At 36.4% G+C, this 27,642-nt stretch overlaps 1 protein-coding gene across 1 annotated transcript; it reads right to left on the bottom strand.

The window, feature by feature from the left end:
• Positions 1-1,605: 1,605 nt before the first annotated feature.
• Positions 1,606-27,217, bottom strand: SLC5A7 (solute carrier family 5 member 7). The gene is made up of 8 exons (XM_008008305.3): positions 26,989-27,217; positions 23,125-23,238; positions 22,213-22,368; positions 17,668-17,816; positions 13,860-14,003; positions 9,704-9,857; positions 7,223-7,440; positions 1,606-5,357 (listed from the first exon to the last, which is right to left on the bottom strand). Exons 1-8 carry the CDS (start codon positions 27,164-27,166, stop codon positions 4,728-4,730), a joined length of 1,743 nt encoding a protein of 580 aa, XP_008006496.1. The 5' UTR covers positions 27,167-27,217; the 3' UTR covers positions 1,606-4,727.
• Positions 27,218-27,642: the final 425 nt, after the last annotated feature.

Raw genomic sequence — 27,642 nt, 5'->3', positions numbered from 1 at the left:
GGAGTAATGAAAAATCTAGAGATATAAAAGATCTTAAAGGTTATCCAAATAAGAAGCTTTACAAAGATAAAAGAGATGCAGAGAGTTTCAATAATTCTCCCAGCTCCGTCCACTTTCAGGCCCCAAAAGAGTGTGATTCCTGGCACCATGCTTCTACTGTGTTCTCTTCAGCTGCACGTGCGGCACGGCACTATTTTCAATAATTTCTTTCAGTAATACTTACTGCTCTAAATTCTATCACTAGGCTTTTGGTCTTATCTGGTTTATGCTTCTAACTGCCTCTGTATGACAAGCTGATAAATCAAAACAGCAGTTTGGCTCCAAAATACATAATGCATTGCTTCTTTTAAATAGATAACTATAGTTTTCCAACCAAAAATAAAAGCAGAGTCACCACATATTTTCTGACTTTAGAGAATTTAAATAGGATACAATGGCTGTTTTTACTGTTTTGGAACTTTTCGTGAGGTGATAGTGTAAAAAATTGTAGAAACAAAAATTATCATTATCCCATAGCTTCCTGGATCTCTCTCAAGAATGTCTGTTCTAGGACAATGTTAATGATCAAATTTAAGCTCTCTAGACACAATGGTTAAAATGAAGATAACGTTCATGGGCCCTAATATTATATTCTGATACAGTCTCTTTTCTGGCTCTTAATAATTCCCCCCACACTATAGATTTGTGATAAAGCAAAAATGTTTAATCTCCAGAAGTGTGTCCACAAGACAGACAACTCGATGTGATGTTGCCCTGACATACCTACTTATTCTTTCCTTCATTCATCCCTATACTCGTTATAGGCCCTTCTGCCCTATAAACATCCAAAGGCACTAAGGCTTATCATAATTAAGGCATGAAAGGCCAAAGTTCTTCTGAGAGTGTATATAACTACCTGTCTAAAGACATCTTGAGAGAATAAGATGACAGATACAGAGCACATAGTTGGAGCACAATGACGGCCACTTATCACTTAGAGATTGGCTTCATGTAACTAACAACTGTTGGTCAGCTGTTTGGTTTGAAAAATGCAGATCTTCTTTTTGTGATTGGAATGAATATAACTGGAATCACCTGGCTGGCTCAGTCAGTAGAGCATGAGACTCTTAATGGATATTAATCTGTTGATTTCTTTGATTTACACAAGACCTGTGTGCAATGGTAGAATGTCTTTTCCAAGAAAAACAATTTACATTTGTTTTTGAGCTATGACATATATTGCCCCAAGACTTACGTGAGGTGCAGCATTTCCACGTGGCATTTACCCATCCTCCAGTAATGAGATGGTTTATTTTGATTTCATTGCATAATTGTCTTGAAGCACCATATATATTTACTTTCAGAGAGGGCCCCCAAAAGCCAGATTTAGACAATGATATCCTAAATTGACCAGCACAATTTAATACATTGCCATTACACTTAAACATTTACACAGTTGCAAATCTACTTATTTTAGGCATAATTTTATATAATATTTTGACAGACAAAAATATATATTCTGGAACCATTATATGCATCTGTCTATGAAGTAGCAAACTTACAATAAATTATATATTATACCATTGTAAATTTACATGAAGGCTAAAACAGAAAAAGAAATCATAATTTATGTTTAAAATATAATGTTAATTTATTATTTCCAAGTAAAAAGAGGAATAGCCATTATATTAGATTCACTTATTTTAAGCTTATACTCATTTCATATTCACATAAAATTCATTCCTTGTAAGTGTAGCAATGAAGTTGTATTTTGATGCTGAGTGTTTGAAACAACTAGTTGTTGATATTGCAGTGCAGCTACAGGCTTGCTGATTTGAATATGTGTGGGAAAAAGAAGCATTTAAATTACTCAAGAAATATGTTACAATCATATCAAAAGTATGAAAATAAAATATATGTTTTCTTCTAATGTTTAATCCACAGGTATTGCCTTCCAAGGTTAATATAGCCAGTGTCTGAATGTTTTGTTTATTTTATTTTCATTTGAGGGCAGATGTTGAAAATCAGGTCTACTGATTGAAGCTGGAAGAACACATAAATGTCTGCATTACTCATTCTGTCAAAACAAAGCAAATGATGGGTAAAAAGTATACTCTTGCACATTTCACAGCTTTGTGATACAACTGTCTTGGAAATTGGGTGGAAATTTATGCACAAATGTGCTTAAGTAAAGACCTTGTGACCATTGTTTCCTTCCTTGCGATCTTAAACCATTTTTGTATTTAAAAATCACCTTGCTAACATTTAGCACATTTGTGGATTAATAACAAACTAGTCTTTTATATACCTACTTTGAGGGTAGGTGAGGAATAATGGGTTAAATACAATATAATATTATTTATTGGCTTAAATGATCTAAATTATCTAGTTTTAGCATTTTGAACAGGGCAAACATTTTCCCCCTGTTTCCGTCTATTGTGAGAAATTGAATTACATAGAAGAAATTTTTAATGTTAACCTTCTTTTCCCCACTGAATTTAAGTGTGGTTGTTGGGACAATTTTTGCCTAATGGAATGGTACAATGTAAAGAGACCTGTAAAGAGACGATGCCTCCCTGTTGCATTATATGACAGTATGAGTGAGTGTTTCCTAATGCACATGGTGGAAGCCTGTGCCTCAGCAGGCTGAGACAGATGCTCAGGGTGACAGGTTGGATAAAAGCCACCATTCAGGTAGCATGCTGGGGAGCATGGTGCCTCTGGAATAATGGTTCTTGCCAGGAATTGTAGGCTCCAGCAATTCATTACTTTTATGTGTCAAATGTGTTAATATCTGTGGTTTTTTCTTTAATGAATTTCTTGCCCCTTTCTCTTTTTTCAATCAATACCTGAGAATCATGGACTCCCATACTTACTGGCTCCAAAAATATACTCCTTCCATGTACTCCATAGGGTACTGAATAGATTCTGAGAAAATAGATGAAGAAAAGTAATTCTCTTTTCATTTAGATATCTATGATATTCAGTGAAGATTTTGAATGCAATGTAATATTCACCATCAAATTTTGATAACGCACTGAAAATATGAGACATATAAAATTATTTAATTTCCCATTTTAAAAATTATCCTAGACATTAAATTCATGTTTAATGATAAAGATGTATTATCTGATGCTTTGAGATAATTACAATTAAATCTTATAAAAGGAATTCTAGGGTCAAGATACAACTTTCATTCTTAATGTTAAACACTAAGTTAACTTCATTTTGTTCATGATTTGCAAAAAAGAAGTATTTTTGGAAAAAAAAAATGTGCTTTAGTTTCAACAATTTAGACTGACTTTCTTTATGGGATCAGATTCCCTGATCACTTTTCAGCTCATCACTTCACTTTGCTTTTGTAGACATGGCTCTAGTTATTTCTATAATGTGTGACTGGTGTGAAAACACTTGAAACGGACACAAATCATTACACACACACACACACGTGTTTATGAGTGTGTATGTGTAACAGCAGAAAAGGAGCAAAACAGTATTTAATGACCAATCTCATGAATGTTATCTAGACATCAAATGTTAAAATCGATGGCTTCTTCACTTTAGAACTTATTTAATTTTCTGCTTTCGTCTACATTTTAAAATTCACTATGTACTTTTTGTAGTAGTAATCTGTCTAGTCTCTAAGACTGGCTTATGTGAAAAAGTGCCAAAGAGTAGATCCCTTAACACTAAATCTTTCCTATTAATGAATATCTAAAAATTAGTAGTTTGTTTTTTTCTCATTTTACTACTATCATGAGGTGTTGTGAGTGCTTCCCATAATAATCATTCAATGAAATATATGTAAATTTAGCAGTGTGCCTCTCGTTAACCATAACTGATGCTGTGTAGCTACCTCTCCTTACATAAGGCCCAATTCCACTTCCAATATTAACTTACATATTAATTTAGATATATTTATTTTATCATGAAGCAAAACTTTATATACTTGACATAAAGATAAAAATGTACTGTTCCTCCTGTTACTTTCTGCTTAATTAACTTATTGCTTTAAGGTTGCTTAATAATCCTTCAGGTACTCTTGTTTGTGCATACAGTAGCTATGGAAACATACAAATTAACCCAGTGCTCTTCTACAAAGATGGATTCTATTTTCCTATCACCTTGCACATAAATAAATGCCAGTACATAACATTTTTTTGTGTTTGCTTTGCCCATGCTCATATTACATGCCATTAATAAAAGAATAACAAATTGCACATTCAGCAAATGTTATAGCTCAGAACATGAAAGAAGGGGTTAATCATCACACTAAGAAAAATCAGCTGGTTAATTCATTGCACCATTCAGGGGAGTGACTGAAGTTATTCTCATAGCTTCGGTGCTATAATGAAACTAGACTCATCAGTGCATTAGCAAACAAAGTTTGTATCAAAACTATCCAATTTCCTTTTTTTCAGTCTCTTTCACATCTACTTCCCTTTTTTGTAACAAATATAAATGCTTTATTTGGCCCTTTGTTCTCTCAGTGGAACTTTATTTTTATACCTAGCAAAACTATCTAGCATCAAAATCAGTATTACTATGGATGAGAAAGAAAGTTGTTGCTTTCATAGGTGCTTCCTTCTAGCTTGGCGTGTGTTTGTGCAACTGCACTTTATATGAATTTTTACCCTCCTGAACATTGTTTATATTTTAAATATATTTTTGTATGCTGCAAATCATCTCTCCAGAACTACCCTATTATAGTGTTCTGTTTGCTAAAGCAGTATTTTATTTAGATGGGGTCACTGTAAATTATCTTCAGTCCCAGACCCTTCTGGACTGGAATCAACATCAAGGAAGGCCTCTTTATTGGTGAAAGTTGAGCTGAGGGTCATGCTCTGTCGCGGCTTCACAAGTGCAAGTTCATCTAATTTAATATTTTCATTTTTGACAAGAATTGTCTTATCCATGTTTTCTTCACTGTGTCTTGCAACAACAGCATCAAATAGATCTAATTTAGGTGGCAAGCTTCCACTTTCAAATAGATATTTGGCTAGATAGGAGATGCAAATGTTGGTTAAGAATGAAGTAACCATGGCAAGTGTTTTAAATGGGAATTTCTGATTATATATACCATTCTCATCAGGGTAATAGCCAGGGTAGAAGATCAAGGGCTGAAGATAGAGGTATGGCTCCCCTCCAGTTATTCTCAGGAAGAGGCCAGAAACATAACCTGCCACAGCCCCATAGGTGTTGGTTCCCTTAACAAAGAGTACACAAAGCAGCTGGGGGAAGATGACGATGTAAACAAGGTCAGAACTGAGGTACCAGAGCCCATACACAGTCTTCGTCAGCAAGGCCATGGCTGTTGCAGATGCTCCAAACACAAATACTGTGATTCGCATGACCCAAACGATTTCTTTGTCCGAAGCCTGTAAGAAATTGCCACAGTGTCAGCTTTTTGCACAGTGTCTTGACTCATGTAGGTCAAGAATGAGACACATTTTTTGCTTCAAAACTAGTCTAAAGAATTCCCCTGGTTCAAATGGCTCAATCTATGGGAAAACTCAATACAGCTACAGTACCCAAAGGAAACAATTAAGGTGATTTCCTGGGTGGACCTTTGGGAGGGGTTTCTGTGTACCAGATGCATGACATGTAGGCCACCTAGGCCTTTTCCTGAATGCATAGGGGGAAAGGTAGGATGAGCTAACATGGTGTCAGAGAGGTATAATAAAGCACGGGAGGATTTCCTCACTTTACATATTAGGGGACAGTTCTTATGTGGCATTGACAGATCATAGGCCATCCCTACTTTATCTCTTTGTAGAAGCGCTACCATCCTTAAAGCTAACCACCTTCTGGTGCTCTTGAAAAGACACATGTGGACGGGCGCAGTGGCTCATGCCTGTAATCCCAGCACTTTGGGAGGCCGAGGCAAGCAGATCACGAGGTCAGGAGAGCAAGACCATTCTGGCTAACACGGTGAAACCCTGTTTCTACTAAAAAATACAAAAAATTAGCCGGGCATGGTGGCGGGCGCCTGTAGTCCCAGTTGCTTGGGAGGCTGAGGCAGGAGAATGGCATGAACCCAGGAGGCAGAGCTTGCAGTGAGCCGAGATGAAACCACTGCACTCCAGTCTGGGCGACAGAGCGAGACTCTGTCTCAAAAAAAAAAAAGAAAAGTAAGACATGCACACGTATGTTTATTGCAGCACTATTTACAATAGCAAAGTCATGGAACCAACCCAAATGCCCATCAGTGATAGACTGGATAAAGAAAATGTGGCACATGTACACCATGGAATAGTATGTGACCATAAAAAGGAATAAGATCATTCCTTTGCAGGGACATGGATGAAGGTGGAAGCCATCATCCTCAGCAAACTAGCACAGGAACAGAAAACCAAACACCGCATGTTCTCACTCATAAGTGGGAGTTAAGCAATGAGAACACATGGACACAGGGAGGGAACAACACACACCAGGGCCTGTTAGGGGGTGGAGGGGGGCGGTGCAAGGAAGGAACTTAAGAGGATGGGTCAATAGGTGCAGCAAACCACATGGCACATGTATATTTATGAAACAAACCTGCACGTTTTGCACAAGTATCCCAGAACATAAAGAAAAATTAAAAACAAAGAAGAAAATGCCTTGTCCAAGGAGTTCCTTTGGTTACATTTTTAAAAATCAAATAAAATCAAAACAAAACAAGGCAAAAGCAAAAACATTGGGATTGTTTTGTTAATTAAAACCTAGAGAGAGGCAAAGCTTTAATCAAGCAAGAAGCATGCTGTTTTGCAGCCACTTTGATTCAATAAAGAAAATCAAATTGAGAGGATATCTTCTAGCAAAGGTGGACTAGGGAGTGCAAGTATAAAACAGTTCAGAAGTTACAAAAATACGTGTCAAACAACTTACCATGCCCTGCTTCCACCAAGATTCCCCAGTGTCGTAGAGAATTTAATTATACTAAATGTTTTGGTGATAGTTTAAGTTTCATTACTCTTTCATCAGAAAGACAAGAAGGTTAAATGATAGCCCTGTGACTGTACCTCTTGGGAAATAATTATATTGATTTGTTCCCTTTAGTATTGACATGAATAATAACATATATTGATAGCATCCATTCAGCATAGGTATAATTTGTTATTTAATCTCATATGCTTAATCAAAGTACAGTCAGATTTAATGTAGAATATTAATACATATATAATAAAGTATATACAACAAATACAACATCATCAGCAGCAAGAGCAATGCTAGTAAACGACAGGTTGAAGGAAACTGTTCTTACATTTTGTCTGAAGGAAAGCTGGTAGATGTTCCGTGCAAACATGGAACTTGCTGACAAGATGGAAGAGTCTGCTGATGACATAACAGCAGCAGAAACTGCACCAAGACCAAAGAAAGAAATATACACAGGGCAGAGATACTGCAGAACAATTGGTAAAATCATGTCTGCTTCTTCTGTAGTCTTGGGATCTGGAAGCCCATATGCAGTCTGGTTCCAGTCTGTTGAACAGAATCAACAACCATTACAACAACCAAAGAGCCAAATGTTCTTTATCCATCTGGGGTCATCCTATTTACTAGGTTGTTTTGAAATAAACTCAGAATCATGTACGTTAGTCTGCTTAGGTGTGAAGTCCATGTGCTGGTCAAGTGGAAATGTCTTATATCTCCTGACTTCTAAAGGGTATTGGTTACAATTAGGGTTATTCACAATGCCTGCACAGACACTGGTAGTAAGAAATATATTTCCTTCCTGCAGTGATGGTGTTACATTGCATAGAATCATAGAAAACAAATGCTTATAAACATAATTCTAGAGTATTCCTTCGACCACTTGGAAATGTGGTGGGACACTCACTGTTTCTTCTTTAAGGCTCAGTTATTCATATGTAAATGAAAAAAGACAATAGTAGGCCTATTCTCAGCCATCATCTCTCTGTACATAAACTTGGTTTTGAAGCTGCCTCAGCATTAATTTTCAACTATTTCCACCTTGCATAGAATTTCACTAGATTAAGAACAGTCCCTTTTTATTGAATAAAAAGTATAGTCATGTGGTTGAAATTTTCAGGAAGTTTTGGTTGTGGTAGGGTAAGAAGACTTGGAACACAGATTTATCTTTGAATACATAGCTTCTTTACTGGTTAGTTGTAGCATGTGTTGAAAAACTATGGAATCCTTAAATGTACATTAGCATAGTTGGCTTTTTATTTGCTGAACTTCTTTAATATCATGATCATTGGACCAAATAAGAATTGTTCTTTTTGGATCCTATCATTTTTTTCTTCCCTCATTTTCTATTACAACTGTCTCCAAAACCTGCTTACATGCAGGCAACTTTGTGGCCTTAACTGAGATGTTACAATAACAGAAATAACAAACAAGAATGTGTATCTAATCCAAGAAAAAATAGGCTTAATGCTGTTTCTGTTAGCCTGTGTTCCTACAATAAACACACACACACACACACATTCATATATGTTTTCTGCTTGTGAGAGAAATACTATCCTTTTTCAAAGACAAACACTACCTACCACCTTTGTCAGTCATCTTTACAACTTTTGAAGTGTTTGTCTCCTGGACGAACAACTGGAATGGAGAATCTACACTATGAACCAGGACTGCTCTCCTAAAAGTTAAACAATCCAATAAAAGACTCTACTAACTGAAAGTCAAAGTTGCCGTAGGAACATTACCCTGGATCACCTTTACAAAATACAACAGGGCAAAAGGTGAACTTTAATCTATTTTATTCCCTCTACCTAGAAGATGCCTTCAAATTTGAATTAACATGATGTATTTTCATTGAGTGCTCTTAAAAGTTACAACACAGGAACATAATGGTCAGGAGTAATTAATACATTTCATTAAATTAAAGGTGAGCTTTTGAACATGTTCCACATAGAGACTAACAGGGAGGTAAACATTTCATAATGCTCTTTTTTCAAAACTGTTTTTCAGGAAGTTATTCTCTAAGTGACTTTGTTTCTTAGTTTGTCTTGACCTAAACACTTATTCATTGCTTTCTTCAAGAAAGAAAACTCCTAAATAAAACCTAATAAAGATGTAAAGCAGAAATCTTAAGTTCAAAGTGATCTTTAGGGAGGTCATGAGGATGACAGGTAAAGTTCTCTAAGCTTGTGACTCTCCACTCTGGCTCTCAACTCACCTAGGGGTTTGGAAAGAACACTAGTGTTTGTCTCTATCCTCAATTATTGAAATAAAATTCCTGTGAAGTAGGCCAGATGTCTGTATTTTTAAAAGATCCCCCCACCATTCCTCAGCTGATGTCAGCAGGCACCTTAGTTGGGATACACTGCTGGCGGGAGTGCATATAAACAATCGATAAATATACCACAACTGGGAGGAGGGTGTGCTTGCCAGTGTTGCGTAGTGGAGTGAGCAATCAAAAACATTGGAGGCTGGGCGCGGCAGCTCACACCTGTAATCCCAGCACTTTGGGAGGCCAAGGCAGGTGGATCACCTGAGGTCAGGAGTTTGAGACCAGCCTGACCAACATGATGAAACCCTGTGTCTACTAAAAATAAATAAATAAATAAAACAAAATAAAATAAAATAAAAATAAAAAATTGGAGACCGCTGAACTATAACACAATTTACTGAATGCTATAACAAATTTATAAACATAAATGTGATGCGAAAGAATTCACCATGTGGAGGTAAGAGGGAAGTGGGACAGAAGGGTGTCTGGGTGGGGACTGTAAACTAACTGGCACATGTGGTGAAGCTACAAGAGATTTACCTGTTGATGCTCCAATGGCCCCAATGAGTATGGCTGGGACAGCCATTACCAGGCACCCGAAAGCTGCCAGGAAGGACAGCACTTGAGCATAGGTGGCTGAGGATGAAGAGAGAACCCTCTGGAAGTACGCTTGCCATGGGATTCCACCCAGCATCTGTGTGGGAAACACGAGGATGGAGAGTGAACTAGAGGCAAACATCTATTCTATTTTTTTTAAAAGAGATTTATTGCAATCACATTTAGAATAGTCATAAGTACAACTTAGAAGTATTTTAAAAAGTGGCATGTAGTCACAAACATCAATTAGTACCATTATGTTTGCTATGATCTGATGTCCATGTTCCCCGTAAATTTATACAATGAAATTTTATCACCAAGGTGATGGTATTAGGTATCAAGTTGGCAACTTCGGGAGATGATTATCCCATGAGGGTGGATTCCTTATAAAAGAGAGCCAAATGAGTTTTTTTTCTCTTCCACCATGTGAGGAGGCAGCAAGAAGGTGCCTTCTATGAGGATGCGAATCCTCACCAGGCAGTGAATCTGCCGGCACCTTGATCTTGGACTTCCCAACCATGTGAAGAACTGTGAAAAACAAACCTGTGTTGTTTATAAGCCACTCCGTTTATGATGCTTTGTTACCCAACTGAACTAAGACAATGTATCATCAACTTTCAATTGTGCAGAATTTCCTGAAGTTCTTTTTCTCTATAATTACATAGAGCAATTATTTCTTTTCATTTATTTACCTATTTTGAACTGCATTTAAACTACCCTAGAGGCCTTCAATTTGTTATCATCTGGTGGTTCCAACCATCATATAATATTCTCAAAAAATAATTAAGATTGTGAAAGTATGACATTTAACCTGAATCAATGCAACCCAAAAATATTTTTACACTCCAATCATGTGCCAGGCAATTTAATGGCTGTAAAAGCAAGGACATTAATAAGGTATGGTTCTTTCCCTGGAACTTACTTTCTACTGGGAGAGTCAATGTATGCGGTGTTTTCCAAAGTGAGCACTGCGGAGTGCTCAAGGCAATACAACTGGCATCAAATAAAATATTTCTATGTATATTCATTTTACTTTGTACCTAAATATTGTATGGTTGCTTTTATTAAATGATTTACGTCACATATCAGTACAGAATATATAAGCAACTGATAGATATACATACCTCTATTGGAATGTGCTTAAATTTCTTATTGAGCATATACGATCAAAAATGTTTAAACTATAATGCAATTTGTTGCATGATATCAAGAGGTCTGTATGGGAATTAAAATGATAAACCATTAATTATTTGCGACAAGAAAGAGGTGGTAAGAAGAGAGAAAGGGTAGCTGCATGTTAACAGGAAAACCTGCAGAAATGAAGTGCAGATTGTCCATAGGCTTTGAGAGCATTTTCACAGGTGGAGATCGAGGGAGAAGAAAGTACCTGAGAGAGAAACTAATAGGAAAGAAGAAAATAGCGACAGCAACCAGGCGGCTGAGACCCCTGGGTGTTTGGTATGATGAACGTCAGTGAGTGAGGGAGTGGTTGCAGGAGAAGCTGGAAACATACTTTTGGCTAGATTACTGTTACTTCTCTTCCTGGTATAAAGTCAATATTCCATAAATATTGGTCACATGAACGAATGAATGAATTGATCAATGAGCTTGCCGTAGCACAATGTATTGAGGTTTCATTAACTGCCTGTCTGTCTCACTGGCCTCTGGTGGGGATGTCTGTCTTATCATGGTCTCACCTGGGCTAAGCAGAGTATCTGTTACATAGATACCATAACAATCTCCTTCTTATAAAAGCCATATATGTTCAAAAGTAATTAAAGGAAAAAAAATCTAAAATTCATAACCCCATTCCTCAAGTCTATATTCTTCCAAAACCTTTTCCTTTCATTTTGTGACCTGTTTTATCAATATATCATTAACATCTTGCATGTCAATGACTTGAATGGATTGATACATCATAAATTACATATTCATCACCCTGGACATTTAGGTCATCAGAAGTTTTTAAGTGGGGTAAAGTCTGACTTCATCTACAAACAGAAGCTCTCATGATGCAATGGACTGAATGTTTGTCCTCCTAAAATTCATACGTTGAAACTCTAATCCCAATGTGATCATATTCAGAGGTGGGGCCTTTGGAAGATAATCAGATCATAAGGGTGGAGTCCTCATTATGGGATTAGGACCCTTTTAAGAAGAGGCCAGGGAGCTCTCTCACCCTCTTTCCACCATGTGAGGTCACAACAAGAAGTGGACAGTCTGCAACCTGGAATACTGCCATCTTTAGAACCTAATCATGCTGGTACCCTGGTTTCAGATTTCCAGCCTCCAGAAATATAAAAATTATATTCTTCTGTTTATACATCAGCCAGTCTATGGTAAATTGTAACAACAGCCCAAACTGACTAAAGTAGGTAGCAATATGGAAAGTGGGCACGGGGGAGTAAGAGGTGGGCAGGCTGCCATCAGGGAGACTGGTGGGGGTTATCATAGTAGACCAGGTAAGGAATGCAGTCTACCTAATAGAGAGCAAACATGAGGACAGTGGGCAGGTTCCAAGTGTGACTGGGAGATACACTGACAGTATCATTAGCAGGACTTGACAAGTCATCTTAATGTAGGGGATGTAGGAGAGACAACTGGAAGATCAAGACTATTGATGCAGCATTTCAAGGCTGATTTCTATAGTTTATTCATTTCTTCAACATGTACTATTTTAACTTGTCTTACAATTTGAATCATGAATATGACTAAGTCATATAATTTTGTAGAGCTGGAAGGAATTTAGCAATCACTTTATACAATGTCTTATTTTAAAGATGATTAGTCTGAAGACTAAAGCTTGGTGTAGGGGAAAGGACTTTGAGTTCTTAATATTCTATATCAATCTCTAACTCAGACAATGGTGTGATTATTGACAAATTGCTTAACTGTTCTAAGTCTCATCATCTCTATAATGTAACCATAAGCACATCTACTATGCAGGTATAGTTACATATACATATTTACTCTTACTCCAGTTCATAATTTTAAGCCATTCCAGAAAAATGAGAGCCAACAGATTTCTCAACAATCCTTAGGCAAAGAAGCCCTCCAGTGCACTACTGGAAATATATATTTTCCTGTCCCTTACTAGAAACATTTTTACTAGAAAAGACACAGTCACTTTGAATGTTGAGATAATGCTAAAATTCAGCCATGTGCCGTGATCACAAAGTCGTACAATATTGCCAACCTTCTACAGAGAAAACAAAAATAACCAATTTACCTTTAAGTTTAATAGAAAAAGTAATCTATTTCTTTTTTTAAAAAAGATTATTTTTGTAGAGATGGGGCCCTGCTATGTTGTCCAGGCTGTTCTCAAACTCCTGGCCTCAAAATGAACCTTCCACCTCAGACTCCCAAAGGGCTGAGATTACCGGGCTGAGCCACCACACTCCACCATAATTGATTTCTTACGTTGAGATCAAATACAGTGTGTTATTTTCAGGCCTAACTCCTCTAATTAGCACAGTCATAAAATCTGGTCAGTTCTTCTGGTTGTTCCCTCTTGCCTCAATGGGATTGGCCATTATCTCCTGAATGTTCTCCTCAAAGTGCCTGCACCTTTGCCCCAAAGTTCTGCCTGTTTTCAAGCTTCCACTGGCTCCTGAGGGCCTCTCTCTTGGCATCTTTCCTGAGTGACACGTACTTTTCCAACCCGCCTCACTTAGGGCCTCTAGCACTAGTAATTCTCTTACTCTGATATTCAAGAGTGAATGAGAGACTTATTCCATAAGTTGGGTTTCATGCCTTAATTCAAAACACAAAATAAAGCTTTTACGAGGTTTTGCCTTCAGGTTGGGGAAAATTCTAGGGGTAGGGCATGTTATTCCTCGACTTACATCACAATGGAAATAAGGACACACCACACAGAACACCTCACGCTGTCCCCTTAGGGCCTCATTTGTTCTCCACCCTGACACTGTCAGCCACGAGAGTCCGGCCCTGGTTCCACCCTCCCAGGAGAAAGTCCTCAATTCAGAAATGGCCATGAGCCCACAGGCACATTTTTTTTACTATGAATATGAAAATCGTGAAAATAAATTTGATTTTAGGAACAATTAGATCACATTCCTCAGGTAAAGGCAATACTTACCAACAACAGAAAACTATCAAGCCAAGAGTAGACTTCAGATGAGTCAACAGTTCCCAGCCACGGCTTTTGGTATTTGGCATGCACAGCAGTGAACCCGATGTCTGCGACTGCAGGATGTGACAATGCAAAGGGGACGCTGATCCACTGCAACAGAAAGTGACACTGGAGCCCTAGGCCATGATTTTCAACTGTCTGATATAAGCAAGATTTATACACCTCACACGCTGCACAGCTCAGTAATTCCTCCAGTTCAGACAGAGAAGGACAGGAAATCATGTTCTCTGTTTTCTGTTGGGCACCATAAAATACTGATTTAGATAAATTAAAACAGCACTTTGACTATTTCTATGCTTGATTATACCATGTCATACAAACTACAGCAGCAGCAACACAAAATCTCTAGGAAGAAAATATTAGATTTGAAATATCTGTCTGTCTATCTATGTATCTATCTGCCTGCCTATCTATCATCTGTCTCTGTGTCTGTCTGTCCCTACACACACACACACACACACACACACACACACACACATGTGTAAATAGATAGGTAGCTATTGAGATATATATCCCCTTGTTTGTGGGTGGTGGGAGGAGGGGAGAGATGTGGATTGTTTTTGTTTTCCTCTTCCGTTAAATGTTGGATAACACAAACTTGAGTTCTAATAAAAAATTGTATTTCTCAGCTGCTCAGGAGGCTGAGGCAGGAGAATTGCTTGAACCTTGGAGGCAGAGGTTGCAGTGAGCCAACATTGGACATTGCACTCCAGCCTGGGCAACAGAGCAAGACTCCATCTAAATAAAAAAAAAAATGTATTTCAAAAAAAATAAATGGGTGCTGGGCACTGTGGCTCAGGCCTGTAATCCCAGCACTTTGGGAGGCCTAAGGTGGGTAGACTGCTTGAGCTCAGGAGTTCTAGACCAGACTGGGCAACCTGGTGAAACCCCATCTCTACAAAACATACAAAAATCAGCCAGATGTGGTGGTGTACACCTGTAGTCCCAGCTACTCGGGAGGCTGAGGTGGGAGGATTGCATGAGCCTGACAGGCAGAGGCTGCAGTAAGCGGTAACTGAGCCACTGCACTCCAGCCTGGGTGACAGAGCCAGACCCTGTCTCAAAGAAGAAAAAAAAAATGGTCAGGCACAATGGCTCATGTCTATAATCCTAGCACTTTAGGTGGCCAATGTGGGAGGATTGCTTGAGTCCAGGAGTTCAAGATCAACCTGGGATATATGGTGAGGCCTGGTCTCTACAAATAATAATAATAAATAAAATAAAATAAAATATTTTAAAAATTATATTTGAAATATATATCCATATAAAAGAGTGTGTGTGTATACACACACACATATATATACACACACTTCTACTTGAAGTGGAAGTGTATGTGTATACATATGTGTGTGTATACACACACACACTTTTATGTTTTCTGTGAATCAAGGAAAGATATCCATTCATTAACGGAAAGATATCCATTCATTAAAGTAATAAGAAAATATGTGATTGAGAAATATATGGGTGACATATAAGCCTTCAAAGATGGGCCCGATAATAACAGGTAGAATAATAAAGAATTGAAGGAAGAGATGTTTGATGGAGCAAGGCAAAGAACAGAAGAATATATGGAGTGTGTTTGTGTGTGTGTATGTGTGTGCACCCACATCTGTTGGTGACGGGTTTTGTTGGCATGGGAGTAGTTTGGGAAAATGGGTGAGATAAAGATGGATGTGTGGACAAAACCCACATTGCAAGTTAAAGGATTTGTATTTTGTTTTTGCAGGCAACTGGAAGCTAGAAAAAAATCTTTTAAGGCTTAAAAAGATTTCAGTGGAATTTATTCTGATATTTAATAACATAGACATGAATAGTGAGTTTAGCAAAAAGGAAGAGTCAAAAAGGAAGGGACAGTGGCAGGTGATTTCAATTCCACCTAGATGAAGGCCTGAAGTACAGCAGTGACACTGGGAATGAAGAAATACCACTACTAAAAAGGATTATGAAGAGGGAGTCAACAACCCTTACATTACAAGAAGGAGACAGAGGTCAGAGAGAGGGAAAATGAACAGAAAAACCTCAAGTTTACAGTTTTGGAGCTCCGGGGGTGATGATAAAATCAATAATACTAGAGAATTTGAAAAAAGACGGTTTAAGGGGTAAGTTGATTAATTATGTATGCTCATACAGTAATTAAAGTTTGGAAAACAACATTATTTAGTCTTTTATTCAGCCAATTCAATAGGGCCTTAACTAGTAACCAACAAAACTTCATTCCTTATCAATGCGGCTACATTTTGTGGCAGAAAAAATATTCTAACATCTTTGCACTGTCATCTTTACACTTGTATACTTGATTTATGCACCCATGGGTTTTAAGTTCTAGTCTCATACAAAGCAATGAGAGATCACATATATCATCAATAATAGGTTCATTCTCTCGGGTTGTGTTTCTTAGAATACCTAGTGCATCAGTTATGAGAGCTGTCGTTGCCATACCAGCCTGGCTCCTGACATTCTGAAGAAGGATTTATTTCTATGTTCCCTATTTTATTTCTGGAAGTTTACGCTGATGCTGAGGAAAAATCAGAATTTCAGTACAGTCCACTTAATTTTGGTAATCTAAATACAAATAGTGGGAGTCCTTGAGCAAATTAAATATTCTCATATTCGATTACAATATGAATGGATGAAATTCCACGAAATGCAAAATGTCTAAGGAGAAAAAGAGAAAATATTATAATCTTTGCTGGCACATGTAAATTCATAGTTAAACTGTACATCTAATTGTAGTCTGTTTTTTAAAATTTTTCCTCTAGGACATTATTAGAGATGCTGGAACGTTTATGAAAAGGAGAGAAGAGCATGAGATTACTTCTTCATTTTTAATTTCTAAGAGTCTAGTGTCAAAAGTAAAATATAATGAAATGTTTTACATTATAAGATAAATAAATAAAGATGAGGAGAACCAAGAGTACTTAACCATCCTTGGGAAAATGAATCATGATCTCTAGTGTTAGCTTGCTCTGTCCGTGGGCTTTGCAGGAGGGGATTGCCGCTACAGAATCTACAACTGGGATAACATATGTGTAGGATGAGATAATGTATGTGAACCTATGATAACCCTAGCCCAGCATGGACACACCAGTTTTTATACTTCTTTGGCTACATCTTTATATGCATAACTGTACTCTTCACATTTCTTCAACATTGACTAAAATGTGTTCAGACACACAAAAGTGCTTTTAATATAGTGCTAATAATACTCATGTCTCATAATTATAATAAAAATGATAGATCATAAATCTTTCTGGTGCCTTATATAATTAAGAATTGTCTTTGTTTTTAGACCACAAATAGTGATGATTAATATTTGAAATCCACAGTTTTCCAATGGGATCATTTCTATGTCTTATGAGCATTCTTAGAATTCACCAACTAACATAAAAGGAGACTTGTACAGGTTGCCACTAAGGTTTGAATTTTGTTATCTCTGCTGAGGAAAATAGATTGTCTTAAATACTCAAAGGAGATCATGGATAAGTTTCCATCAAATCTAGGTATGAAGGAAAGGAAGACCTAGACCTTTCTAACAATTCAACGTAGAGCACACTTTTCTGTCAAATGTTATCAAAATGACTAGTTTTTCATCTAATTAATTTATGGAGAAATTTGAAATTTCATATAATATGTGATTTAGTGTGTATTACTCATGAGGCAAAATAAGATTTCTACTAATTTTTAATGAGTTAGTATGAAATACATTGTCTTTTACAGAAATAAGAGGAGAATCTTGGGTGATCCCACTTACCAGCCCCACAAAAATGCAAAAGAGCTGAACGACGTCGGTGTAGGCCACAGAATAGAGCCCTCCCACCAGGGTGTACAGAGTGGCAACGAGTGCAGAGATGATGACAGAAATGTTCACATCCACGTCGATGATCACACTGATGGTGGCTCCTGAAACAAACAAGAGAGTGCTGTGGTCAAGGTGCCCAGACAGATTCTGCCCTTTGTATAAGGACACAGTGAAAGTTTAGTGATAACCAACATTTGTCCCTCTCTCATATGAAATGTAGTGGATGATAACACCTAAAGTTAATTTTTCTATTGAAATTTGTATATCTTAATAAATTCAGTGAGACACACACTTTTGCTTTCTGAAATGAGTGGTTTGCTAACTTATTTATGTGGAGGACACACAGATCCATGGTATGCTTATGGAAGACCCTGAATTACTGAGAAATTTAATTACATTACGAGAACTCAAAATAATTTCACTATCTGGAGCTCTGACTCAATCAAATACAGCCATGTGTTGCTTAACAATAGGGATGGGCTCTGAGAAACATGTCGTTAGGTGATTTCATTGTTGTGCAACTTCACAATGTATACTCACAAATCTTGATGGTATAACCTACTACACACCTAGGCTACATGGTATGGCCTATAGATCCTAGGCTACAAATTCGTACAGCTTGTTACTGTACTGAACACTGTAGGCAACTGTAACATGATGGTAAGTATTTGAATATCTAAACATCATATCTCAACATAGAGAAAGTAACAGTAAAAATATGGTATTATAATTTTACGGGACCACTGTCATATATGCAGTCCATCATCGACCAAAATGTCATTACATGGCACATAACTGTATATGAAATACATTAGTCACATCTATGAAAAACACAAGACTTTCTAAGAAGCATGATCACCCATTTCCACATTTCACCATTAACATTCATTTGCTATTTTGCATTTACTCTGCCCCCTGCTAGCTTTTGATAGCTAACAAATGGTTAAGGCAGCAGAGAATTGAGAAAAATTTGTAGGAATAAATTATCAAATTGGTAAATGTTATTAATCACTCTCTCCCTCTTTAATTTGTGACAGATCTCTCTTATTTTATTTAATTGGTAGAATATACTAGTCCTGCGCCTAGGATACCAATATACTGAAGAGCCTAAGATTTGAATATCATACTTTTTTAAGTAATTTTCATCATCAAAATTTTAAACTTCTCTTAGAAATCAAATTTATGTTTCTCCTTATAATATTGTTTATTGTGTTTGTTGGTCCTTATATTTCCACTGAACGTATTGAGGTATGACGAGTTTGGGCCACTGTGGTTCTTGGACTGACAGTTCATAATTCACTTGTTGCTTTACTAGTCCTTTCCCTATTGTTCTCAAAACTATACAGTTTACATGTCACATTGTTAAATGCATACATGAAATGGATCTGTGGTTTTATGTATCATCAGTTGCAGCCAGCTGAGTTGTCTTACATGCTACCCCCATTCCTCAGTCAGCATGCTAGTAATATATACAACTCACTGGAGATGAAACTACATTATCTCAATATAAGATGTGTTGATCCAAAATATCAGTACAAAATATTTTTCAATGCTTTTGCTATGGCGATAAAATAAAATTATTTTCCGGAGTAAAGACCCATTAAAAAGAAAAATCTAGTAAGAAGTTGGAGAAAGAAGACAAAGAAGAGAGATCAAGTATAGATGAGTGACTTTAGATAATTGACTGAGTTGTTTCATAGATATTTGAAAAGTAATTGTTTTCCTGAGATCATTTACTTCGAATTGAAACTTGCAATTCTTTGTTGTTCTTTTTTTGTGTGTGTAGTTCTCCACTTTAATAACACTTCTAAGCTACATACCATGAATTATGAAAAGTTCAATTATAAAATAAAGATTACCTGACTAAAATCTCAAAGATTTGGGGTCCTAGTAGATGCTATCACTTAACTGTAACTCAGAGATATTAGAGACGTCAATCACCTCTCCATTATCACTATTAAAATTAGATAAAAATTTCTCTAAAATATTTTCTGAATAATTAAATCAACTGCAGTAAGTAAAACAAAGTGATACTTTGAGGTATGCTAGTAAATATTAGTCTACTCATGAAGCTATAAAATAAATATACTGCAAAATTATGAAAATCCACTGAACTTGAGCTGTTAGGAGTATAAATACACATTTCTTTAAAAAGTTGGAAGATGTCAATTTCTACCAAGAAAACAGTTTAAGATTTTCCTATGCTTCAATGGTGAACTATAAACATTCACACTAAGGTGGTAATAGATCTTATATATTCTTGAATATATCAAATTATTTGTAATAAACACTAAATTTTAATTAAGTCCAACTATTACTTTTTATTTGTGTAAATTTAAAGATTACAGTTGCAATGATGTTACCTGGGTATACTGCATAGTGGTGAAGTTTAGACTTTCAGTGTTTTCATTACCCAAATAATGTACATAGTACCCAGTAAGTAACTTCACACACACACACACTCACACACTCTCTCTCTCTCTGCCCCAAAGAGTTCAAGCAATTGCAGCAATATTTTTACATATGTTGTTTGATACATGTGTGCATGTGAGGGTGTAGAAAGATACAGACAGTAACATATTTTATATATGGAATCATGCATTACATAATAATGTTATCATCAATGATGAACCACAAATACACAAATTCTCACAAAATCATAATGAAGCTGAAAGAGTCCTATTGCTTAGTGACGTTGTAGCTATTGCATTACAATTGCCTATAGTATTCAGTGCAGTAACATGTTGCACAGGTTTGTAGCCTAAGAGCAATAGGCTATACCATACAGCCTGTGTGTGTAGCAGCCGCTACCAGCTGGGTTTGCATAAGTACACTCTATGTTCACACGACATCAAAATTGCCTACTGATGCATCTCTCAGAATGCATCTACATCCTTAACCTGACTGTATATTGTAATACAGGCACAAACATAGACACACATATATACAAAACTAATTATAACAAAGTTCACGGTTTCATTACTATATATTTCCAAAATACTTTAGAAGCATTAGCTTATTAATTCTATTCTTTTTCAGGACTCTATTATATAAGTTGATCTTTATTCAATGAGTGAGCATTTTGTATTTTGTTATATACTCAGCCCACTCCTTTTTTGATACCTCAGCAGGTAATTTGTTCTTAAAATTAAAATTTTTTGGTGTTGAAAACAATGGCAAATAAGCCCCCATTGCAACTCAGCTAATGAGAGTCAGGTGGAAAGCGAGGTGTAGTTTTACACATAATATCATTAGAACATAAGAGCAGCAGTGGGTGTGGAGTATTATTATCCAGCACCAGGGAAGTGCAGCATTTTCCACCTAGTTCTTACTGTATTTTATAATGATCAAATACTCTTGTTTCCGCAACAGTCACTCTGCTTTCTAGTTGGGAATCAAAAAAGTCCTGACTAACCTGCAGGATGAAATTGGATGTGCTGAAGGCGGGGCAGTGCACGCCTTTATGGGGAGCTTCCATCTCCCAACTGCCTCAACAGCCTCAGTCAGGTCCAACATTCTCAACTGGTCCCATGTGGTACATCTAAGCCTGTGTCTCTAAGGGTAGATTGGAGCTGAGGAGATGCTAAGGCATGGGCTAACTTTTTCATATGAGTTATTGAGAAGACATTTAAACTGAAGGGGAAATTCTTGTTACACTCTACCATACTTATTATTTTCCACTACTAAACCATAACATTGAGCTTTATAATATCAATTTATTGAAATATTTCAAGTTTGTAGTTTTGCCGTGTGACTTACATTATTTACCTATTCTGTCAGCAAAGGGTTAGTGATATCTCACTTCTCCAGAAATGTTATTTACTGCTGGGACTGACTTTGTTTTATATATTTTTTAATTAGACATTTTATTTAAAAAGCCAACATCTCTAAAAATATTAGTGCTTTTAGAATGGCATGCAACACTGTAGTCTTGGGAGTTATCTAAACTATCTAAGTTTTATATTTGTGTTCATGCCAATTAACATGGCAGTTATTAGAGGGAAAACAATGGGAGGTAAAAAATTCTCAGCAGAAAGAACACTTATTGGAAGAAATTAAGATATAAGTCATTTATTTAAATTTATTCAACATCAAAAATATATGTTAGTATTCTCATTAACCCCTGGCTCATGAATCCTTGTTTTAAACATTTCTTTTAAGTAAATTGCACTTTTTAGCTATGCTTAATTCACTATACTTTGTTCAAAATCATATATGACTCATAAAAGCAAATTGATCATAATAATTCATGATTATTGGTCTAAAGAGGCAATTCAAGTATAGAAAGTGTGGTTGAGGTTTTATTTAACCTCTGCCACCATATTGCAAATAAACATAAAGTTTCCATTAAGCTTTTATGCATATAAATAAGGTTCAGTATATGGTTTTAATAAAAATGTCTTCAGAAGCCAAGGCTGAAGAAAGTAAGGTTGTGTATCTGATTGAAGTTTAGTTCACTGCGGAGATGCAGCTAGAACAACTTAGTTGGGTCCTTACCCAAAGCAGAGAAAATTGCTGCAGCCCAGAACATTTCTCCCATCAGTGCAGGTATAAACAGGAGTCCGCCCATGCGTTTCCCATAGATTTGCTGAAACGGGTCTAACATGGTCACATACCCCTTTGAACGCATAGGTTTTGCAAAGAACAGGCCACCTAAAAATTAAGCGAGTGTTTAGGAGGAAATAAAAAAATGTAATATAATAGTCTTTTATATTTCTCAGGGGAAATGCATTTTTCAGAACACCTATATGGATTGAGGAACCAGTCTGAAATATAATGTGCACACAGTACCAACCTACTCTAAATATTAGGTTTAGCAATCTAATGTAAATTATTGAGTACACTTACCATTGTATGTGTCCAAAGACAAGTGGATCTCATTGAGGCATGTGAATTGAAAAACATGAACCAACACATCGCTCACTTAAGTGCCTCAATGCATATCTATCACTCAACAGAGCATTTAGAGGTTTTGAATAAGCACAGATTCAACAAAAGCCTTCTGAGTGCCCAAAAAATGAGGTACCTTCTGTTATATAATACTTTTGACCTCTTATTCATTTGACTTGCTAAAAGAAATACAGGTACATTTCAAGCTGATTCATTTTTAATGATATATCCATACTTGTTTTGAAAGAAATAAAACATGATTACATTAAGAAATTCACTGTGCTGATAGCCACAGGATCAAAGGATTTTAAAAATATATTCCATAACCAAGAGATCAAATAATCTAAGCACTAGTGCTCTGCTACTTACCAATTTCTGGTAACGGCTCCTTAAAGATCTCAGGGTACCTTTTTTTTACAATGGTTATTTACAGTGTTTGACTGGTTATTCCACTTGTTATTACAATCTTGTTCTGTATGCTTTACTGAGTGAGTCACTGAGATTTGCACTTTCACTTACCTAAAATCAGACTAAGAGAATATCCAATGGGTGCCTGAGCCCAAGCTAGGCCATAACCTGGTACATAAACTGCTTCAGCTGTGCCATTGATATAGCCTCCTCCGACCCAGGTAGCTGAAACAGAATGAAAAGTGAGGGAGTGATACTGTCTTACCTGTTACACCTACACCTGCCTGCCAAACCAGTGGCTACTGGAGGTCACTGAGCACCTGAAATGTGACTAGCCTGGATTGAGAAGTTCTAGGAATATAAAATATACACCAGATTTCAAATGTTTTTTCTTTCATTGATCACATGTTGAAATGAAAACATGTTGAATGAATTGAGTTACATGAGTTATATTATTAACATGAATTTACCTATTTATTTTTGTTTCTAGAGGTTTGTAGAAAATTCAACGTTATGTTTACGACTCACATTGTATTTCTATTGGATAGTGCTGCCCTAGATGTTTTCTGAATGCATTGAGTCAGCAATATTTTCATGATATTATATATAATATAGTCTGAGGTCATGGGGTAAAATTTCTTTATTTCAAGGTCCTTCCATTTTAATTGTATTGATGTTTATATACTGTCCTCAGGGAGTGGTATGTGTGTGTACATGCATGTGTGAACACATGCATGTATGTAGGTGGGTGTATGTATGTGGAAATGTGCTTCTCACTGACAGAAATAGAGTCTTTCTTGAACACTTTGGGGATATCGGAGCTTGCAAATCTTATCTCCATCACCACTAAGTTGCACTTACTACCTTAAATTATTAGGAGTGAAGAGAGGATTGAGATGACACTTCTACTACAAGGAGTCCAAAGTGAGTTTAAATGTTACCTTAAGGCCTAGACTACCTAGCACTCAGAATAATGTAAAATGTGAACTGTGTACATACTTGCAATTCTATATTTTAATATGGATCTTTTAGTAAGGTATTTACTATTTGACAATAAGTAATGAAAAATACCTTATTCAGATAAATAAAATTTCTGTAGCATAATAGCTGAGGGAAGGAGGTCAAAGACCCAAAGAAAGTAAGTTTTGACTTGACTGGTTTGAGCCAAGCATGAGCTACAGATTAATATTTTTCTCCGAATAGACAATGTAATACTAGTACCATTTTCTCTGAGGAAATAGTATAATACTGAATCCTTGCTGAAAAACTAATGTTGAAGAGAACATTAAACTTTGCAGTTTATACCTTTTTGAGGTTACAGTGTGGTTGAAATATTCAAAACAATCCTTATGCAGAATTTGTGTAAAGTTATGATGGTCACAGGTTGGTAATAAAAATTTATCAGATATGAGGCTGAATTATAGATTGCATCATCCCATTATGAATAACACTTAACTCTGATGAATTTTCCAAAATTGTAGAATGTAGGTAAATGAAATAATATCTATACAAAACTACCTAGGATGCGTTTCTATTGTGTTTGTGCCAAAATTTATCTGGCTTTTAATCTAATACAAAGCAAAGAAGAGGGAGTCTTAGGATTGACATAAAAAGATTTTCCTACATAGGAATTTTAAGTACATTTAAATGAAAAGTTTATATACAAAATCCTGGAGCCAAATACATATTTAGCAATCACTCCCACCTTTGCAGTAGCTTTTACACCCAGTGTTAACAAATAACAAATGGCATTATTTGTTTTCTTATTCTAAGCCCTGCTGAAATTTTTTAAATGGCTTTTTTTTTTTTTTTTCCCCACTATGTGTGTAACCATGACCTGAAGAAATAAATTCTTACAGGCAGAAAACTTGAGACTTTATCTTTCTACTGGGTAACTGGAATTGCTAACGTGTCAATGCTTCACTGCATAAAGTAAATGGTCTGATGGTCTTACAAGTACAAAGCTCATTAGTGATCATTTGTCATTGTGTAAGTTTACTGTCCCTTGTCCAAAAAGAAAATGAGTGCCTGAATCATTGCAACTATTGTGGTATAGAAGTGAGGGCTTGACTACTTACTACGACTTAAAAGTCCCCTTTTTAAATGAATTTAGTCTCTTCTGTAACAGCATTTGCTCTCCATGTTTGTATATTTTGCGTCAGATCCATGAGTGAGAACACAAACTCTTAAACTATACTCACTTTTAAAAGAATCAACATTTTTTAAAATCTCTATTCTTTATAAAATATATCCAAGTCAATCAATCTGACAAGGGTAGGTAGTAGGGTTCAGATTTTAAATGAATTATGATATTGACCAAGGTTATTTTGAGTTCTGAGAAAGAAAATAAAAGTTTTACAAACTGAGGAAGACCGTGGCCCTTTATACAAAATAGCATTATTCAAATATTTTCTGTACCTTTTAATAGCTTATTAGGTTGGAAAAAAAACCTTCTACATGGTAAAAGCAAATTATAAAATATTATTTTTATGACCATATTGAACAGAATATTAAATGAGAATATAGAGGGTTATAATTATTTTCAATAAACAACATATTTTGATATATAGCAGCTCTCTTATTCTTTCTACAGTGTTTACAAACTGTGCACCTTTTGAAAGAAAGAAAGTGAAACTAGTTACACGGCTGCATGTGGCACAGCATGGGGCGGTCGCCAGCATGGCCACCGGGGACCTGCGTTTGGTTCCGGCTGCAGCCTTGGTCCTTGTTAACCTTGTAACCCGGGATCTTCACTGAACCCCAGAACGCCATCATAGTGCTGTTAGAAAGACCAAATGAATCCACGTACAGTGGGTGAAGAGTTAAACAAAGATAAAATGTCAATGTCTGAAAGATAAAACTGATGGCTCACATAGAACACTGTAGGTTTCAGATGGCCAAAGTCAAGGGGCTCGGAATATGGATGACCTCTTCCCAGACTGGTTTGGTAAACTACCTGATACACAGGGTGAATCATTTTAAAATTGCACTTCGAGACTGAAATTGGGCATCACTTGATATAATTTCCCATGGGATATTTTTCTAATGAACACTCAGAGTTCCTGCTATGTTGCAAATGTTTAAAAACTCCACTAAGACTCTATAATGAAATATGTGTTGTTAGTGCAACTGTATTAAATATTAAACATATAATTTTAAGTTGATTTTTTCAGAATTATTTTCAATGACCAAGAAGAATAGAGAAAAGAAACAAATCACCCTTTAAACAGAACCACCTTAGTGCAAAGTAAGAAAGAATATCAGCTCCTGCTAACATAACGAAGGTTTGAATGAGAAATGACTACAGATGGTGGCCTGGGGATTCCTATGAGGACACGCCCTAGGTTTTCCCTTTTATAACAAGGTTCATGACATTTCTTTATTAGTGCTGTGGAGTCATAACATGTGATTGTCTTCCTGTGAGGAATTAGTTATTAAATGAAATTATTCGGTTTCAAAACAGGGAATTACTCAATTGGAAATATTATCACCCCCACATTTATTTATGCAGATTAAAAACCATCACTAGTTGGTATTCATTGACACTTATCATTTAAATTTCAAAGTCACAACTTTACGCACGTATTACTGGACACGTTGAGATGCTGCCTATCACATTAATTAGCGGATACATAGCTTGTAATACTAGGACAGCTTCCCATTCCCCCACCTCTTTGTTTTCACTCTGTTTCCACCCACTCAACAACCCAGAGAGCCAAGATTTGTTTCATGGCTCTTCAGTCCAGTGATTTATTATCAAATCATTTTTGTTCAAGTACTACTGAGTTGAAACCAATTTATTTTTAGGTTTTAAATGAATAGAAAATTATTTTAAAATATATATAACTTGTGAACATAAAGAATCCCCAAAGGACAAAGAGCAACATTTGCTTTGTCACTCTGAAGCCACACGCTGCACACACACAGATGCCAAGGAAGGGAGGACTGCATGGAGCCGGCGGCGTCTGAACGTACCTGTCATGGTAAATCCACCAACCAATAAACCAATATCTCGGCCACCAACTATGATGGCTTCGCTGCGCTCTTCTGCGCTGCCACTGTTTTTGGTTCTCCAGGCAGCCCATATTCCAACCAGCAAAATTAGAAGGTAGAACACGATGATAGCTATCAGTCCTTCCACATGGAAAGCCATTTTTATCTAATGATCCAGATTCTTCTGCAGCTGGCTACTTCATTAAGACTTCTGAAGAAAATACAGGAATGCATTATAAATCAGTCGAGCACTATGCACACGTAGGCAGCCAGGAGTTAACCAGGTGGATCATGAGAGACCCTGTGTCACTCACAGAAAGAGTACAACGCTGAAACCACATGTAAAATGGGCAGTTACCAATAAGTGTCCACTACATTATCCTACTTTTATTTAACAATGTAACATTGCTTTGAGTTTGCAAGGAACAGAAAAAAAAATGGAAATGTAGTTTAACAAATGGAATCATAATCCTTGTGTGTATATCTCAACTCAGTAACTGTCAAATGGTTTACAAAGAGTAGGGCTGTATTTGCGTTTTGGAACTAAGTTACTCTTCTAGAATTATTTATTCACTTTAAGTGTTTTACAAATGACTATTCTGAAAATTTTAAAATATCCATTAATTTATTCATTCT

The sequence above is a fragment of the Chlorocebus sabaeus genome, chromosome 14 (genome assembly GCF_047675955.1).
Source record: "Chlorocebus sabaeus isolate Y175 chromosome 14, mChlSab1.0.hap1, whole genome shotgun sequence".
NCBI lineage: Eukaryota > Metazoa > Chordata > Mammalia > Primates > Cercopithecidae > Chlorocebus > Chlorocebus sabaeus.
The sequence above is the reverse complement of the archived record's forward strand: the minus strand, read 5'-3'. Positions and strand labels throughout refer to the sequence as shown.